General features: G+C 41.9%; 1 protein-coding gene across 1 annotated transcript in view; it reads left to right on the top strand.

Annotated features, from left to right (window-relative positions):
- Positions 1–18836, top strand: part of MEIS1 (Meis homeobox 1) — a 104301-nt gene that overhangs the window by 73045 nt on the left and 12420 nt on the right. Inside the window, exon 7 of the mRNA XM_018084438.2 lies at positions 7688–7764. Coding sequence (XP_017939927.1) covers positions 7688–7764 — 77 coding nt within the window. The remainder of the gene's footprint in view (positions 1–7687; positions 7765–18836) is intronic.

The following is an 18836-nucleotide window of genomic DNA, read 5'->3' as shown; positions in this document are numbered from 1 at the left end:
ATCCCTCGCTTGCAGAGGGAGCTCCTGATGTACCGAAGGTAGCCTGGGAAAGAGAGCAAAAAGCACAAATAAAGGCTTTAGGCTTAACTCTATGGGATTACAACTGCTGGTGCTGGCTTTTCCAGAGATTGTAGAGTTATTTCCGAGCCCACCTGTTTAGAAAGTCATTTGAGGTAGATAAGGACAGTGACTTATTGCTGAGAAAAGGCTTCTGGTTAGGAGATATTTACCTGAGCTAATCTGTCTTAGGCTGGCTCTAAAAACAACAGCAGTGCTTTTACGGAGTTATCAGGTAGTCGGGATTTCCTTTGGTGTGCTGGTGATATTTTTTTCTTCCTTCCCAAAAGCTGCTCACCTAGAGAAGGCTGGGGTTTGCCTTCCTGCCTTTCCGCAGCTGCCTGATAAAGATGTTGGCTTAACTGAAAAGCTGGGTTTCAAGGATGTGAATTTAAGCTCTAAGGCGGTTGGAAGTCAGATGATGCATTTCCTCAGTTCCTTTGGTGTCACTTGGATGTATGTAGCATTTCACAGCTTTTGGCTGTGTGCTGCACTGAAGAGAGTTGTGTTGATCTTTTGGATGAAATTTTTCTTTTCGTTACCTTGTCCTTGGTTAGTTTTGGGCTGTGATAGAAAAACAGTAATGAATAGTAATAATTACCGGGGCAGAGGATGGGAAAGCGCGTTACCCATGTCACATTAGCACAAATAGTCTTGATCCTGGAGCAAAAAATCCCTTCTTAAGTGTATTAAGATAAGTTAATGTGTATGTGCAAGCTCTGTGTTCCTGTGTGCACATACATACAGGCATTAAAGGAATGTTTAACACGGGAAAAGCTCCACTCAATTACCCAGGTATGGCGTGGGAGTGTCTGCACAGACTCAGCTTGAACTGAAAACCAGTGGGAGCCAGAGTAAGCTCCAAACACTGAGGTCTATCAGAGTGTCTCCAAAAGGAAATAGCGGAAGCACCATTGCTTGGACTAGCTAAAGCTCAACTGGAAAAGGCAGTGGGTAATAATATATGGTATGGAAGGAATAATATTGTAGCAGCCAGGAGATGGATTAGATGAGTTAAAAGGTTTTTCCATTTTCTGACTTCTGTAATATCCTGTGCAAGGGATGATCTGAACTTTTTTTCCTTAATGAGTGCTCACATTATGAGTAATTTGATGGGGCCACCAGAGAAGTATTGGCAGCGCATCCCAAGCCATACCATGTCTCTCCATCAGCCTTGGAAAGGATATTTATGTTAGTGAGTGCCAAAACTTGTTCACAGACAACTCTTGCAAGAAAATTATTTACAAAAGGGCAAATGGGAAAAAAGAGAAGCTTTTTTTTTTTTCCCCAGCATAACTCCTTCATTAAAAAGAGTTGCTGTTGCCAGTACCTCTTCTCCCTCCTCGTAAACCCCCACAAAGAAAACCTCTCCTCCACCCCCGTGCCTACAAAACCACCCCAGCCCCTGTTTAATCAGGTTGTGCTGTGAACACACGTTCAGATGTTAAAACTTCTGGGGTATTGGCTCTGTCTTTTACACCCTGTGTTTGCCTTAGAAGAGTCAGATTCTGCCTCCTTTCCTCACCTCTCATTTTTTGGCAGGGTTGCCAAAGCAGCCTGCAAACCCTTTTGTAAGGCAGTGTCTCAGAGCCCCATGTCGTAGGAAGGGGCTGATGCAGAAGTCAAGAGGTGGAGTGTGGCCTCACCGCGGTGATAAAGGCAAGTCATAGTAGTGCAGCACATCCAGTCAGATTGCATATTTTGATGCATTTTTGACTTTAAAAGACCGAGCTCATCTGTTGATTTTGCCTTCACAGTTTGCAGTTCAATAACTCTGGCAGCACCAGGATTTATTAACAGTAATGTTATGAAAAAAACCTTACCGCGGGGATATTAAACTATTACAATAAGTTGAGGAAATATTTTCTTTTGAAAGAGGAAAAGGCTGGCTTTGTCTGCAGCATGACCGTGTCATATGGACTGTGTTTTCTTGCTGCGCTGAAAAAGCAACGAGGAGTTTGAAATGCCAAAGCCAGCTCACACTTCAACAGCATTATCAGGCTGACTCACTGCTCTCAGCCAAGGAAAAGACTGTGCAAACTTTGCACAGGCTTTTTCTCCACACACACCCCCCCCCAACCCCAGAGATGCATTTCTAATAAAACAACTTCCTTCTCAGTGTTTAGTATTTCCTCCAATGTGCAAGCCAGTCCCTTGGGATAAACAGGATCGAGTTTGCAGCTTCCGAGTTGAGTTTTTTTTCTTCTCCCTCCTCCCTAGCAGGTCACCTCAACTTGACAAATTTTTACAGCCTTGCCTGAATATAAAGCAGGTCACAGGGATAGTCTATAAACCGATTCAGGCAGCTTGCAAAATAGGCAAGGGGACTCCACGCGTTCTCTTTATCACTCCCTCTCAACACGCCGGTGGCCGTTGAAGAAAGGAGGTTGCAGTCTTATGACTTTATGGATAGCGATCCAACCATTTTTTGGCTACTTTGCAAGTGCAGGAACCTCCGTTATTCTTTAGGAGGCCAGAATGTGTGAGGATCTAGGACTCGACTGCTATAAATTCAAGCTCTGTTCTTAGACTACACCATGCACTGCTTTTGTAATGCAAATGGCAGGCACAAAGTGTCCCTTTGATAATGTGCAGTCAGGAGACAAAAAAAGCATTCACTGCAACAGTAAAACTAATTCATAAAGCTGAGAGACAATAGGAAAGCATTATGGATATTTAAAAAAATTGTAATTTCTCGTAGATCAACTTGATCACTAATGTAAACAGTTCAAATGCAGACCAGGACAAGGTAGGGGAAGGGGAGAGACCCAAACGGCTGCGCTGCCACCTTAGCTGACCCTCGACAAGTTTGAGTAAAGCCAGAATTTAGAGTTCAGCACAAAATCAATGTGCAGTTTGTCACCGGAGGGCTGAACCTTGGGCTTTATTCTGGATACTGAGTTAGGCTGGATTTCTCTTTGGAAACTAGGAAATTCTAGTGTTGTTTGCTTGTTCGTTTGTTTGTTTTTATTTTCCATTTTGACATAAGAAAACAGTTAATAAATGCTCCTGAGGGCATGCAGTTTAGGGGGGCATTTTCTCTCCATCACCTACCAGAGTTTAGCTCAAGGTCATCTCACTTTGGTGCATTACACTGAACTCTGGAGGAGGCAGAGGGCTGGAGGAAGGGGATAAAAGGACTTCCGAGATGGCTCTGCCGGTGCGGTCAGCCAAGCGACGGCGCTGCCACGATAAGGGTGACGCTGGACGGTTGCCACAGCCTCCTTCTAACGTAGCATGAAACCTTTTGCTTGGGGATTGCTCCTGCCTCGGTGCTGGAGTAGGGCTGGCTGTCAGCCTTGGTGTTGAGCCGGTTTGGTGCCATGAGGAATTAGTAACCTGGGGGGAGTGAGAAGGGGTGGTTTTGCCTTCCGTTATCTCAGCGGGGAACTCTGGGCAGGATTATTTTCCTATTTTTCTGCCACAGTTTGGATGCACTGCTATGGCAGAGAGGGAGGGAGTGTTTCTGATACCAGGTTACAGATAAGATAAAGTCTGTCACTGTCCTGGCATCCAGCATTTGCCGCCTGGGGTGGAAAATTTGAGGAAAGGAGTACATTTGGACAAGGTGTAGCATTAAGAGACAAACTTGGCTGCTTTCCATCCGTATCTACTGGAGACTTTACTCACCGTCTGTAGTCAAAGGTGATTAAAAAAAAAAAGTCTTATTGGTTTGTTTTTTTGCTAAAAATGCTCTCGGCTACATTCAAAAAGGGGCTTTTATTAAGACTATTGCTTGCTAAATACCATTCATAAAACAGTGACTAGAAAATATGATGGAAACTTACATTTTTCCCTCTGTCACTTTGATTTCTTTGTTACTGCTAAAACGACTGCTCTGACTCATATTTTGCATAGTTATTTTTACCTTTTCAAATGTTCCTTAACTGTTCATATTACCCTGGGCAAATCCCCCAGGGATAATTTTCATTTGCATGCAGACTTTGATGGTGTTATTAAGCAATCACTTTCTGTACTAAGTCATTATTAAAAGTAATACCACAGAGCCTCAAAAACACATTAATGGTGCCAAACAATCCGCATTTCAGCACTAGATTTATGGAAGGGAGAAAGCACAAGGTCTCATATCATTCGGTGGATGCTACTCTGTAGTGCTGCAGCAGCAGCAGGCTTGATCAGAAAATATCAGAGCCAAATTCAGAGCCCTTATCTGTTGTCAGCCTTATGCCCTTTTTTTTTTTTTTTAATTTTTCTTTTTCAACCTGATGGCTTCCTACTTGTTTTTCCCCTTGGATTTGCCCTTTTCCTCTGGCCTTGGCAAGAAAGCCCGTCTGCAGTCTTCCAGTATACACAAGCTGGGCTGGTTCTGGGAAGGAGGGTCAGCCTTCCCATCTGTAATCACTGTTTTATGGCTTTCACTTGAGGTGTTAATGCAGATCAAATGGAAAACACTCCAACATGAGCGTTACAGCTTCTCGTGCTGCCCTGCATAAGGTCCCAATCGTTAATTCTGATTATAAGACCTAAAGGTAATTCTATTTGCTCTCCTAATGCATTGCAGCTCTCCCGGTGGTCCGGCGTCTCTTTTCTGTAATTCCCATCTTGATCAATTGTTTGCAAATAATTAAGCTTTTAAGAGATAATGGTAGGAGCTAATGTACACAACAAAGTAAAGGTCTCAAGTCACTGTTTATTGAACAGTTTGCTTTGATATCCCAAAGTGATCCAGAGCGATAGGTGGACTTGGCAACTGGAGTCAGTGTGGTGTTTTTAGACATGCTTCCATATATATATTTATATATTTCATAGAATCATGAAATATCTCGAGTTGGAAGGGACCCATGAGGATCAAATCTAACTTTTTGCTCCTCACAGGACTATGTTAAACAAAACCATTTGACGAATTAATATATATATATTTGTATACATACTCATGAAAACATAATATATATACTCATGAAAATATACATACTCATGAAAATATAATATGCCTATATACACACAAATATGTATACCCATATCTATGTGCATGTGTGTTTATCCCTTTAAGCAACTATTAGAAAGCTTTCAGAAGGCACTTGTCGCTATTGCACAGGCAGAATAAGGGCCAACAGCAACAGTTTCGATTGAATTTCCTATTTCTTCATAAAATGGCAGTTCTCAGGGTTTCCCCCTTTCTCTCTGTTGCAATGTGATGTCTGCCTTTGCCTGTAGCACAGGCCTTCTGAGCCCTGTGGGTGGGAATGCAACAAGACTTTGAATGTTTTTATAGCAACCTAGCCTGTGGCACGCTGATTCTTTGTCAAGTCATTTTTATTATTTTATTTATTTTATTTTTAGCCTACAAAGGAACAACTCGTACGATCCACAGAAAGCTTATATAATAAGGATGCCCAGTGTTTAAGATTACTTTAAACCACACCGAATGATAGTTAGAAAGCCTGCTGCATTGTGAGCCTTCAGCTGAGAGGGATTAGCTATGTGAAATCCCAGGCTGTCATGTGATTATGGCAATTACAGATTTATCATGAAATTAAAAGTTTATGCTGTACTAGGATATGAAGGAAAAAAAAAATCAGATGACCTTAAACATACCGCAGTTTGAGGAATTTGGGGGGTTGGGACTTTTAAAGCAATTATTTTTACAGTGACTGTATTATTCTGATGGCTAATTTTATCCAGTCTTGTCTATTTGGAAAAAAGTCCAGAACAATTGAAAATTGCTTAATGGAGACAGACTTCTCAATTCCAATAGCTAGAGGCTGTCTAGTAATTATTGCTTGCTGCATGAAATTAGACACAGTTTGTTCAATTACTTAAAATTAGATCACATGTAAGGTGGCAAAGCAAAATAAGAAAAAAAAAAGAATAATTCTGTCCTCACTTGATAGCAAAGTAATGAAATGGGAAGTAAACTGTGAAGATGAAAATGTTACAAATTATCTCTGTAGGGTTTGTTTTTTTTTTTCCTTTTGAAGGGAAGCAAAGTGTTGTATTCAGATAGATGGGCATAAGTCAAGTTTGACTGTTTGTTGTGGGTGAATGTGTATAGGAAGCAAACAATAAAATGCATGCCATGTTTTTGCATGTGTAAAATACAAATTACCCATGAAAAAGAAGTAAAATCCCCTTCCCTCTATTTTCCACTTTGTAATTCTGGAGTTTTTTTCATGTACACGTGGAAAATAAAGGGGGTGGTTCACAGGTGTGCAGGTTACTTGTGGGCTTCCTGTCAAGAAAACAGTATTTTAAAAAGAATTGAAAATTCCCCAATGTTTTTGGGTGACAAAAAATTAAAACTTCTCTTATGGAACTGATGGCCACAGTGGTGGCCTTTGAAATGGGCATATTGAGTTAGGGGAAGTTGCTGGAGTTAAAACAAAAATTCCTGTTTGGTAACATGGGGTGATATAGGCACGTAACATTACCATGAGATGTCAGACTGTGCAGTTTACAAGAATATATAAAATCTGCTAAATAGTTACGATACCAATAAGATTGTGAAATTTTATGAGGTTTTAAATTCTTATGCTTTACAAGGTTTCGGTTTACATCTCATGTAATATTACACTGAAGAATACATCCACAGAATACAGGAATGTTTTTGGGGGAAAAAAGGGGATGATTGTGTAACAGCAAATACTTTGTGACAATCAATTGCTAAATGGTGTTGGGATAGGTCTAAGCAGTTATATCAAATTATCTTTATTGAAATGCTATTAAGCACCTTGCAGCAAACCACGTCTAAATCTAATGTGTGGGCATCCAGGTTAGGAGCTGAACCAGATGCTCAGAACAGGACTTTTCCTTGAAATTGTTACATTTGCAATATATGACCACTTCCTTTTGGGACAGTGATATTTTTACATAGAGGGGAAGGACAGAAATGATATTTCTACATTTCAAACTTGGCTGTGGTTTTTGCTGTTGATTTATTAAGCAATCTGTATTCATGCAGAAGCGAATTTTCTGAGAAAGCAAATCAAGTTCTCACAAGAAACTTAATTTATGATTGAATTTTAACATTATCTTCAATTAAAGCAGTATTTATTTTCTGTCTCTTAGGATTAGTGCAGCACAGCTATGCTAATGTCAGGCAAAAATGTGCTGATTGTTGACCTTCTGTTGGCCTGTGTTCAAAACCCGGGCATTTGTTTATGTTCAGGATGCTGATCTTATTTGCAAATTATTTGGGGGCACTGGCAAATTTTGCCTTCACTATCTCAGAAAACATCAGTGTATTTTAGTTTTACAGAGAAGTGCTTTATCACATTCTTTATTGTTCTGTGAAATACAGAAAAGAGACCAACAAAAAAGATGATTTGACTATAATCAGTCATTTGAGACAAGTACAAAAAACTTGCAGCTAATGCAACAAATATCCTTCTCAAGTATCAAGGTACTGTCAGTATCCTAAGCAGTTATTTCTCCACTTCACTAATCTTTATAATTGGCTTGTCTTTTACTGCCATTAATTAAGTGATGTACTAGCCCATTAATAATTATAAAAGAGTGACACACCTCAGCATTTTCACCTTTCAGTAATAGATGTCACGCTTCTATTTTGTTTTGGTTTTATTTTTTTGCATTTTTTTTAATTTAAAATAAAAAGTAGGCAAAAAAAAAGCTCATTGTTTTAAATGTATATATTTATTTTGGTGTCTTATAGCACCCTTACCCTTCAGAAGAACAGAAAAAGCAGTTGGCACAAGACACAGGGCTCACTATACTTCAAGTGAACAATTGGTAAGTAATTTTCCTTAGTGTTTCTGTATGGCCCCTGGCACCCTCTGGCTTTGTGGTTTTGGGGACACACCTTGCCCTTGTTGTTCCCCTCCCCAACAGTTTATTGATGCAAAAGGGATATAGCCAAGTGAGCGTTTTCAGGTATAGGAACTAGGAGGTTTACTACTGTATTTTAATTTTCCCATCGCTTGGGCAGATTTCAGTGTTTCAGATTTCAAATTTTCAGTGATTCGGATTTCAGACTGCCATTTGGGTGCCAGTCCTCCTTCTGGCTGAGGATGTGTGTTCTTCAGTAGGAAGGCACATCTGTTTGCAGAACATTGGTCTTGGAAGACGTTTAGATGTTGAGTGAAAGAAAAGGGGCAGTTGGTCCCATTTCTGCCAAGTGTGTTGTTATTTGGGGGGGCTGTCATGCTTTTTTATTGTTGTTGTTGGAGGGGTTTTTTTTGACTGACATCCTCGTGTCTCTTTATGGGTTTGCTTTAAAGATCTTGTTTTTGAAAGCTTGAGTAAACTTTGAGGACAATCTGGTTCTTTGCTGCTGAAGTACAGTGTGGAGCAATTTCATTTATTTGTTCTAGCTAAGGGTTGGTGGAGCCCCTGATCTGTTACAGTAGAGATTTGTTTGAAGGAAATCAGGATTTATGCTGTTTCTGCAGTGGATTTTGGGTCACTAAGTGTCCAGGGTGTGGTGAAGGCAACCAGTGAAAATTACTTGTGATTTAAGTGTCATACAACAGCAAACCTTTTTTAAAAAAAGCTTGATTTATCACCCTTTGATACTGCATCAAAATGTAGGTTCCTCCCACTATCCCAGAACAAGTGTCATATTTGAAGTGTATTGCAATCTAATACCTTGTAAAACTAAGTGTATCTAATTAATTGTCCTAATATTTTTAGATTAGTGTTTATGATGGGAAACCTTATCCTCTTTGAAGTAATACCCAGAAAATGGCCAAGGCAAACAGCAAGCCTGCTGGGGAAAAGGGAGGGAGGAATGCCAGTTTGCAGACAAAAGTTGGGGTTTTTTTTCCATTCAATAAGTGTCAGAGATTAATATTACTGAAGCTCTGATTACATGGCCTAATCCATTTTAGTGAATAAATTTGGTCTTGATGTCCATTGCACCTACATTAACAAACCCTCCTCTCTTAGAGAGAGTAGGAGCCTATGGGAGAGATTTCAGATATATTAAACCCCATTACAGAAAATGTAATTTCTGTCAATATAATCCCATGTATTCTTCAATTTAGTACTTTGGAGATAACAAGCTACTTACAATATATTTGCCTTTGGAGGATTAATTTACAAAGTGCACTATCTGGGAGACGCAGGCGGGCTCACATAAGCATAGCTTGTAAGGGTTATCAATTTCTGTGACCCCACAGCAGCCCTGGGAGATCAATTTTTTGAAGCCCTTTAAGATGCTGAATAAAGGAAAATACCAAATACTTAGTGGATATGAAGTATGCTTCCCAGATACTTTAAAAAGGAGGAATAAAAGGCACTAAACATAAAATTTATGTGTTATAAGGTAGCGTAACCTACAGCATTTTGGCTTGGCCAGAAAAAATTAGTGTTTGCTTCAGCTCTACATCCTCCAACCTTAGTCTGGGCATTACCCTAATTTATATGGTTGTCCTTCAGTTTAACGATGGGCACTTTGGCCCACTGAGAAGTTGTGTGTATTCGTCAGGCTCTTATTTAACAGTGGGGTGGATTTAAGGGTGTGCTGCTTCTGCGGGGTCCAGGAGCGTAGGATTCGGTGTGTGCAAAGTGTGTCAGTTTAGGATGGTCCATCAAAGAAATTTTTCAAGATGATGAACGTGGGATGCCTTGAACTAAAGCTGTTTGAATTTCTGCTGAGTGACTTTCCAGGGTGTTTTTTAGTACTCATCTCACCTCAAATGTGAGGAGTTTTTACTTTGGCTTTGTGTCAGGTGTGTTCTTATAAGTTCCTTATGTGCTAGTTAAAAAAAAAAAAAAAAAAAAGGAGGTCAAATACATTATAACTGAATTCTTGTGGATGTAGGGCAGGCTTCCTCTGCTTGAGCTAGTTCAGTAATTCTGCTGTAGTGTTACAATTGCATAAATTATTGAGACAATTCCCCTTCTCTCCCCAGCGGAACAAGGATTCAACACTATAGAGGCAGTCAGGGTTTCTTAAATCACAGGTGGTGGGCAAAGATGCCAAAATATGGCAATTCAGCCCCTGCTCTTTGTAATGAATGCTAAGGAACAAGGAGGCTGTGAAGCTGTTGCTGAAAGCACAGGTTGCATGAGAAATACCCATGACCAATGAGGTACTCACCCCCTCCCAAATCCTGGAGGGTGTGGGGCAACCCTCTCCAGGCCTTTGTTGAGTCTCTTTTCTTCCAAGGCAATGTGCAGAAGAAACTCTTCTTGCCTAAATAATTTGCTGCAGGGAAAAACTAACATATCATTTCTGGTTAGTTTTGCCTTTCTTCAGCAGGCTCATAAGTCATTCAGCCACAACTCACAAAAAAATTTTTGCTTTCCTTCTTAGATTCTTCCAAACTTGTTAACACACATGTACGTTTTTGTATTAATGATGAGTCATTGTAAATCACTGTTGCAGAGATTAAATAAAATGCTGAAGGGCAGGCTGGGTGCAGATCAGTCATAAATTATTGGCAGCAACACAGCGTGTGGGAATACATGAAATGTGCATGAAAAACATAAACTCATGTCTGGTAGCATGGTCGTTAGCCCAGACTGGGAATGCTGGATTTTCTGGCTGGAATTAGAAGTTTGCCACAGAGCAATCAGTGAAGAGAGCATTTGTTTTCTGCAGATTGAAAGCTTTTGAACAATTTTTTTTTTGTCATATCTTGAATGCCTTTACAGTATGTGCTGGTTGCATGCTTCAGTTCTGTGCCGTAACGAAAAAAAATGGTGCTTTTCACACATGGGCTGCCCGGTGTTGGGGCTCCCCAGGCTGATGCATATGACTCCTGCTGATGGTGGAGGAGTCACAGGAATGGGGTGATGATGTGAGACGTGCCAGAAAATGTATCCGCAGTAGGGCACATGTCTTTAAAAATACCACAGTCCCTTTACCATGACCCTTTTCCTTGAGTTGTTTTATTTTTTTTATAGTAATGAAATAATCCACATGGAGGACTTTCCCCCCCCACACACACACATGACAGCTTTACTTGCGACTCACCAGCATTACCTTTTAGGACAATCTTTTTGCCTGCCTCAGTTGGATGTTTCTATTATGGGAAGAGGGAGCCTTTACCCTGTTGCAAAATAAAAATAAATCTATGCCATTCAGGTCTCTGTTGTGTTGGTTGTTTAACCCCACAGCAGTTTAGGGTTCGAAGCCTGGTAGCATGAACTAGAAGGGGCACTTGTATGGTCTTGACAGCCTATATGGATGTGGTAGAGACCTGACCAAGTACAGGTTAATAAGGTGCTTTTCCCGGGTGATAAAAACTGTGATTGAAATATCCACGAGGTGTGAGCCAATCACTTCTTGCCTCAGCTGAGAGCCAACCAGGCTATATTGAACAATCTGTACGGTTTTCTTGCTTACTACATCTCCCCTGAATCCCTTCCCATTAAGAACTAATGGTAAATAATTACTAGTAGTAGTCTACAAGGAAGAGAGAGCAATTCTCATCAGAGGCTGCACTAGGTGTCAGATGCTTGTTTATGTTTTAGAAAAGACTTGGTACACACAGATAAATGTTTGTATATTTGTGCCTATATAACCTCTCTATGTGTGCATGCCTATATGTGGCTGTCTCTCTATTTAGAGTTATGTACAACTGCATCGAAATGATCTTAAAAAAAAAAAATTAAGTTTGAAAATTCAGATCCTTAAAGCTCCAGCCTTTATTAGGTGTTTCCATTCTGCTTTTTTTAAAACACCCTTGTGCTATCTAGGGCACAGCCCAGACAATGATGGAGCAGCTAGTCAATATTTTATCTTGCCCTCATTCTTCCGTGCTTCGTTTGTTGAGCTGCATTCAAACCGAGCTTGAAGATGGAATTAATAATTACTGCTGGGCTTTCCTATGGCACTTACTGCTGTAATACCCTAGTCCTTCCCTGACCTCCACGTGCTTACATATGCATACAAGGTGGTGGGTCTGCATGGTATTTTTACGGTTCCCCTACAAAGAGAAATAATAGCATTGTCCCAGTTCACAGGGGAAGAAGTGAGGCTCGAGGAGCTCCAGGTCCAGCACGGTCACAGGTTCTGGGTGGGTCTGGGACTGTGAGGTGACTCAAAATGACAGCAAGTTATTCACATTTAAGGTCCAATGAGCATTGAAACTTCATGTTTCATGGAAACTCCCTAGTTTTGAGTGCTTTGGCATCTTATATTGCCAACCTGCAGTGCTGGGTATGGAGGAGAGATATGAGAAGTCAGCAACTGCTGGCGAAACATTTGGGTTCAATGATTTTCTCAGTACCTGTTGAGCAGTCCAAGGAAGCAGCAGAGCTGAATCCTCTTCTCCAGTGCAGCATTTGGCTGCATTAACCAGGACTGTTTTACTTTTTTTGCTGCCTTATTCGTTCAACTTTGTCAAAGTTTATTTCCCGTAGAAATCAAATTTTTTTATGTTATAATGCCCTGGCCTGTTCTTATAACAGACATGATCATCATTGGGGTGGTTGAGGCATTGAGCCCTATCAAAGCTGGTAGCACGAGCTCGTAACTGAACTGTTTGCATAGAAATACATTAAAGACTAGGGTGCAAACAGCTTTAATAATATGGCTTCCTAACTCTTGAGTTCTTGATTTCATGTCCATGGCTTCTTTAAATGTCAATTTTATGTGTAATTTCCTAGGCTTGCAAAAAACCCAAAATGAACCACAACCAAACACATTGGAAAAAATTATCAGATAATGTAAGTTTTGCTAATGTCATTCTTGGGGGCAGATGAAGTTAATTTTACTCAACCTTTGTAAGGAAGAAATTTTAAAAGGGCTCCAAGACCAGCCTAAAGATGAGTTTGAAAAATCAGAGATGGGCTTGGGATAGGAAGACCTGACCACTCTACTGTATGTAACACAGTCAGCTCAGGGCATAGACACACAGAAACACTTTATTACTCTTTTAGCCTCCTCACAACTCTCTTCCAGCAGGAAATTTCCTTCTGCCTCCATTTCTTTGCTCGTGGTGAGGACAGTGGTAGAGCTTTGCTGCAGTAGTTGCATGGTGCAGGAAGGGAAGTGCTCTGCCATGGCACGGGCAGGCAGGGTGGCGTGGGGGGGGCAGGAGGATTTTGCCCTTCTCCCAGGAAGTGCTCCCCAGAACCCAGCGATGGGTGGGGAGCACCACTGGGAAGGGTGTCCTGTCCATCTGCTCGTCCTGGCTTGCAGATGGTGGGGTTACGGGTGGAGCAGATGGGGGGATGCAGATTGGGAGATGCAGATGGAGGGCATGGGGGAAGGTGCTGGTGGGGCAGATGGGAGATGCAGATGGAGAGGTGCAGATGGGACCAGATGCAGATGGGGCAGAGGCAGAAAGCCCCTCCCACTCCTCCACAGAGGTGCAGGGAAAGGAGGAACAGCTGCATGACTTTCCACCTTTTGGGAAACGGTCCCAAGCCCCTCTTTTCTTGCTGTAGTTTTTATATCATAACATGCCAGGGGTTTGGTGCATCTAAAGCACACCCCAAACACCCCCAAATCCAAGTGATAATGTTGTCTGGTGTTTCCCATGTGTTAAGCCCCATGTCAGCCCCTTGGAGGGGATGGAAAGGCTCCTTCATGAGGCTGGGCATGTAGCATAAACATCATCTTCGCTCAATTCCTTTGCTGAGGGTGATATTCACCCCGAGCAAAAGGCCAGCACATGACCAGTGCACCACTTTAGTCCCACTTAAGCACTATTTTTAGGGTGTAAGTGGGGGAGGAGGCCAGCAGGGAGGGAGCATAGCAAAGGCAGGTGCTGGTCCTATATGCAGGGTTGGATTTTCACCCCTGCTGCCTACCAAATTGCAGACTACAATAAACAGGGAAATACTCAGTTTGCCACTTTGCAGAGCACATCACACACAGGGATCTTTAGTCCTCGGCGAGTAAAATATCTCCTTGTTTTCAGATGTATCTATTACTGCTTTTGTTGCAGTAAACAGATTAAATGAGAAAAGGTCAAGATGCAATTTGAATCTGTGTAAGAACATAACAAATACTTTTCTGAGTAATCAGATATAGTAAATACAAGTACTTATTTACTTGTAAATGTTAAAACATTCACAAATTATCCTCTCAACTTCAGAAATACGAACTTAACCATCACATTGTAGAGACAATTTACTTTTCTTCTCTATGTGATTCAAGAATATGTATACAGATGTTATTTAAACACTGTTTTGTTAATGGGAATACATGTGAAAGCATGAAAAAATAGGAATAAGAAAAAATATATTTCAGGTTTAACAAATACATACTGTTTGATGTTCCAGAGTAAAATAGGACAGTAGGTGTTTTCAACATGAGAATCATTCCCCTCCAAAAAAACCTACTCGGAACACCAAGAGCACTATTTTAAAAAGTATCTTGCTGGGTAAATTGTTGTATCATTTGAGCAGTTCAGAATGTGTGCAGTAAATTAGCAGTTCTAAATGTACCATGTGCTGGATTTTTCAAGCAGATTTTTACATTTATGTTTTCACTAAGTCTTAGCTAATTGTTATGCCTTTCACCTTGGATGCCAATTGTAATAATAATATTACATCTGCAGTCTATTTCTCTGTTCTTAAATTACAGCAATCAGGAATACTCACTAGGTAAAATCCTGTATAGTTACTCATAAGAAAATATTGAAATCAGATGAAAAAATGTTTAGCTTGCATATTGCCTTAGACAGCCCTGGAGAGCTGCCAGGCAGTCAAGGTATTATTAGAAAAGCTGAGCAAATAGCTTACAGGGAGAAGAGCTGTGAATGTAGAGCCATCAGGTACCATTGGATCACCGGATTTTAGGCTGGTATTTTTTTTTTTATAGTTCAGTAAAGGCATTTTAAAATACAGCACGGCAGTTTACACATGCTGGGTTTGGTTTTGGCACGTGGATATAAGGAGTAAGTGGTACAGTTTTGGCATGACATATGAGTGCTTTTCCAAAGGGATCAGGTGCTCAGAGGTGAGTATAGAGTTTTCTTGGAAAAATGCTCCCCTTGGCCTCCAAGTCTTCAGGTGGAGCAGAGGATGAAGAGCTAATAGACCCTGGATTCCCTGCTCAGTCCAGCCTTGTCAGTCTCCACACACTCCAAACTGCCCCAAAACAGGGGTCACCCCATTCAGGAGAGCCAAGGAAAGATGTTTCTGACAGCCCCTGGATTCAGGGTGGGGAAACCAGCAAAGGAAACACCATTTATTTCAAAAGCAAATGTTGAATCATTTTGCATGAGCTAAATTATTATTGGCACCCTAAGCATTGAGATAAAAAACCAAAACTGGTTATTTTATTCACATAGATGCTTTTTTGAGTAGGAGAAAGGTTGGTTCCCACTGCAGAGCATCATACAGTGGAAACAGAATTTACTTGCCAATAGTATTGACTAACAAAAGGTGTTTGGTGCTTGAGAATTCAATATACAGCCAAAAAACCTCCTCTTTTCCCTCTTCTGGGGTGCTTTTGTACCTGAAACACTTTTTTTTAGTTGGTGTGTTAACGTTCTTTAACAAATGAGATGTCATGTGTCAGGGAAATAAGATGAAACAGAACCATGCAAATGTTTGGCACTTGCTCTTTTCTCCTCTCCTGCCCTAGCTTTGCCATGCAGGATCAGGGGAGGGGTCAGAATTCTTTGTTTGCTAGTTTTTATTTGCAAATACTGAGGTTCAGCTGTGCACCATCTCAAAAGAAGGGTTTGGCTTTAAAAAATGCCCATCCAGGACACTATTGTAATGTGGAAATGCTGCATTGCGAGCAAGGGGAGGGCTTGGCACTGTCTCTGTAAATAGAGTTCTCAGGGCTTGGTTTCTTTTTAGTGTGAGATACCTGAGATTTATATATAACAAAATAAAATTGAAACTATATTTGCCCTCAATATATGAAAAAAAAAGACAGAAGGGAAGAGTAATGGTTTGTCACTGCTTTGCAAGTCAGGCTTTGGCCTATTCTTGTCATAGCTATCTGAAGTGTGTTTACATATAGTTTGCCTTTCTGGTATTTTGGGCTTGCACAGACCTGATCTCCACCTATTTTGTGTCAACAGTTGCTGAGATTGGTGTAGAGTGGTTAATCATCACAAACTGAAACACCAACACGTGGAGAGAGGTGCCCTCAGAGACCCTCTCTCACACTTAAATCAGACTCTTACCCTGGGCTGCACCTGCATAAAACAAACTACCTGGCTCAAAACTCAGCCTGAAATAGTATAAATGGGGCAAATGTTTCCTTCTTCTTGGTTCAGCCAATTTTCTCTTCTGAAAAACGAAACACAGCCAGAGGGGCAGGGCGAGGACGTGCTTTCGAGGGCGTGTGTTTTGCCCTGCCTGCCCTGGAACGATTTTGGTGTAAATGATGCATGGCTGGCTACACCAGCCTTAGCACCAAGCAGGCTTCAGCCTTCAATTTGACTTTTCAAAAAGAAAAGAAACGGCAGCAGATGCTGAAAAAATATTCCTTCTGCAGTTCTTCAATGAAATCTAGGTCATGTAACAGTTTCACGGGTTATTTTTTTTTTCTCTGCCCAGGCACTGTAGTCCTTGTGGCTTTTTTGGCTAAGGATAAAGTGTGATACCAATAGCTGCTGTTGAATTCAGATTTATCCCAGAGACGTCCAACTTCTCACCTGGTTTATAAAGGTGGTTTGTACCATCTGGGGGCTGATCTCTAAGCTTCCTGTGTCCCGTGGTCTCACAAATTCTTTTAATCTTTGACATTCCTCTGACCTCCCTGTGTGTGTTTTGTTGCTGTTGTTTTCTGACGGTGTCTTTTCTTCTGCTCTGAATAAAATGCTGTCAGGAGTAGGATTATAAGCAAAATGAATTACTTCACTTAATGGGAAATTATGTTTAGATAAAGTAGATTACAAAGTAGGCTATTAGTAGTGGTTAGAAAACAATGTTTTGAAGTAGGATATCTTGGGGCAGGGAGAGTTTGTTCAGAAGTGTGGGGTTGTTTTTCAGGTTGGCTGTGACTCAGAGTTGTATCTTTTGTGGCTTCTGGGGAAAAAAAAAAAAGAAATAAAGAATTCAAACCAGTTTTTCAGGTGCCCACATCACACAAAATACATCAGTGTTCTTGTATTTGTTGTCTTGGTTGTGGTGAGGAGGGCACAACCACAGGAATCAAAGCTTCCCTCAACATCCCAAACCAGTGTCTCAGGGTATACCCCGGAGCCTGTTTCATGTACAGACACTGGTCCAATATAGGGGTGTGTTATATTTTCTCTTTGGGGGCTGCAGGGGTGTTTTCCCCCAAAGACACTTGCCAAGATTTTTGGTTTGGCCACCCTGGGCTTGCTTCTCCTTGTGCTACAGGCTGGAGGAACTCCTGAAGGGTGACAGGGTGTGGAATTACTTCACACTGCTTCAGTGGCCTTCTGGAGATGAGGACATCCATCCAGGAGTGCAGACAGATTATTTCTCACACCCTTCAGTGAGCAGAAACACACTTAAACTAGCAGCAAGATGTGGGAGAAGCCTTTCTTCTTTCACTTGGGCTGGAGGACCAGGCGCTGCTTCCAACTCCCATGCTGTACGCCTGATGAGTAGGAATGAACAGGGAAAAAGCCGCTTGGACAAGGCTCCCAAACTGATGTATGGAAAAAACCTTGGGCCTCAAGGAGAACCCCCTGTGTTTATAACACTTGTGAGACATGAGAAAACTCAGATATCGTGCAGGCGCCTCTCACGAGCACTACATTCCCTTAAATAAGAGGTTGTACTGATTCGACAATGGACATGGAATTGGTAGAATAGAGAGGAGTGTTTTCAAAGAAATAGCCAATATTTTACTATCAGTTCTCATCTGTTCCCAGCGTAAATCCCTGCCATCGAGTGGGGCTCAGGTTGTTGGTTTGAAGTGATCTGCTGAAGAAAAGCTGCTGGGTTGCATTGTTGGCGTGCACCAGATGAGGTCCCGAGTTACGGAGTCCAGACAAGCTCTCCTAAAGGACCGGGTGGAAAGCTGTCTTTCAGACCCTCCTCAGAGCTGTTAGAAAACCCTGAGCTGGGAGATGTGCATCTCAGCCTGGGCTGCTCTCAAAGCTTGTAGAGAGCCTGCACACCCTCTGTTACGATCATTTTTGTGGGAGGCAAGGTTTTGTCTGGTAGCATGTTGTGTGCCCAACCACAGCGCTCTAGGGGGGCCAGTGCTGTCCTGGCTGGGAGTTAGAGCAGCTTTAGTGCTGCTCTACTAGATGAATCCTTGCCATATTCCTTAAAGGCTAATTGTGGCACATGGAGATCAGCAGAGTACAGCTGCGCTGGGATTTAGGAGCAGGGAAGAGACGGGAGGTCAGCTCCACTGGCGCTTTGCCATGTAAAGATTTCCCCTTACATCATCTGGCTGCCGAGGGCGAGTTTACATCTGCCTTGCACCCCGAGGGAATTGCGGTGTCAGGGAATGAGGTTGCTGAGAGTTCTCCCCAGTGCAGCCGAGACCTGCAACATGGCTGGTGCTCCTGACTCCCTGGCATCGGCGGGGAGACGTCTGAATGCTGGACCTGGATTTTCACCGGAAACATTCCATGTTGGCAAAGCTTTTCTGGGTGGAATATGTGAATGAGAGGGGAGGAGGAGACGAAGGAGAGCATACCAGAAAGGCCAACAGCAGCTCACCTGTGATGTAGAAGGGCACAGGAGATGGGTAGAGCAGGGAGATGTATCTCCAGGGAGCCCTTCCCCAGGCACGTTGGCTCTTCACTCCTCTGCAGCAAGTCCCTTCCTTAAATTTCATTCAGAACTAGGCAAATAAATACAAATAGATTTTAGCCCCATCCTGCTGGGGAACAGGGAAAATTTTGCAAGACGGGGTTGTTTCCTGCCTGACTTTCTCCTAGAAAGGCTCATTGAGCAACCACAGCCATGAGCCCTGCAGAGATATGGGACAAGGGGAGCATTTTGGCCAAGGG

This window comes from Manacus vitellinus, unplaced genomic scaffold (genome assembly GCF_001715985.3).
Source record: "Manacus vitellinus isolate BGI_N305 unplaced genomic scaffold, ASM171598v3 scaffold_70_pilon, whole genome shotgun sequence".
Lineage (NCBI taxonomy): Eukaryota > Metazoa > Chordata > Aves > Passeriformes > Pipridae > Manacus > Manacus vitellinus.
The sequence above is the reverse complement of the archived record's forward strand: the minus strand, read 5'-3'. Positions and strand labels throughout refer to the sequence as shown.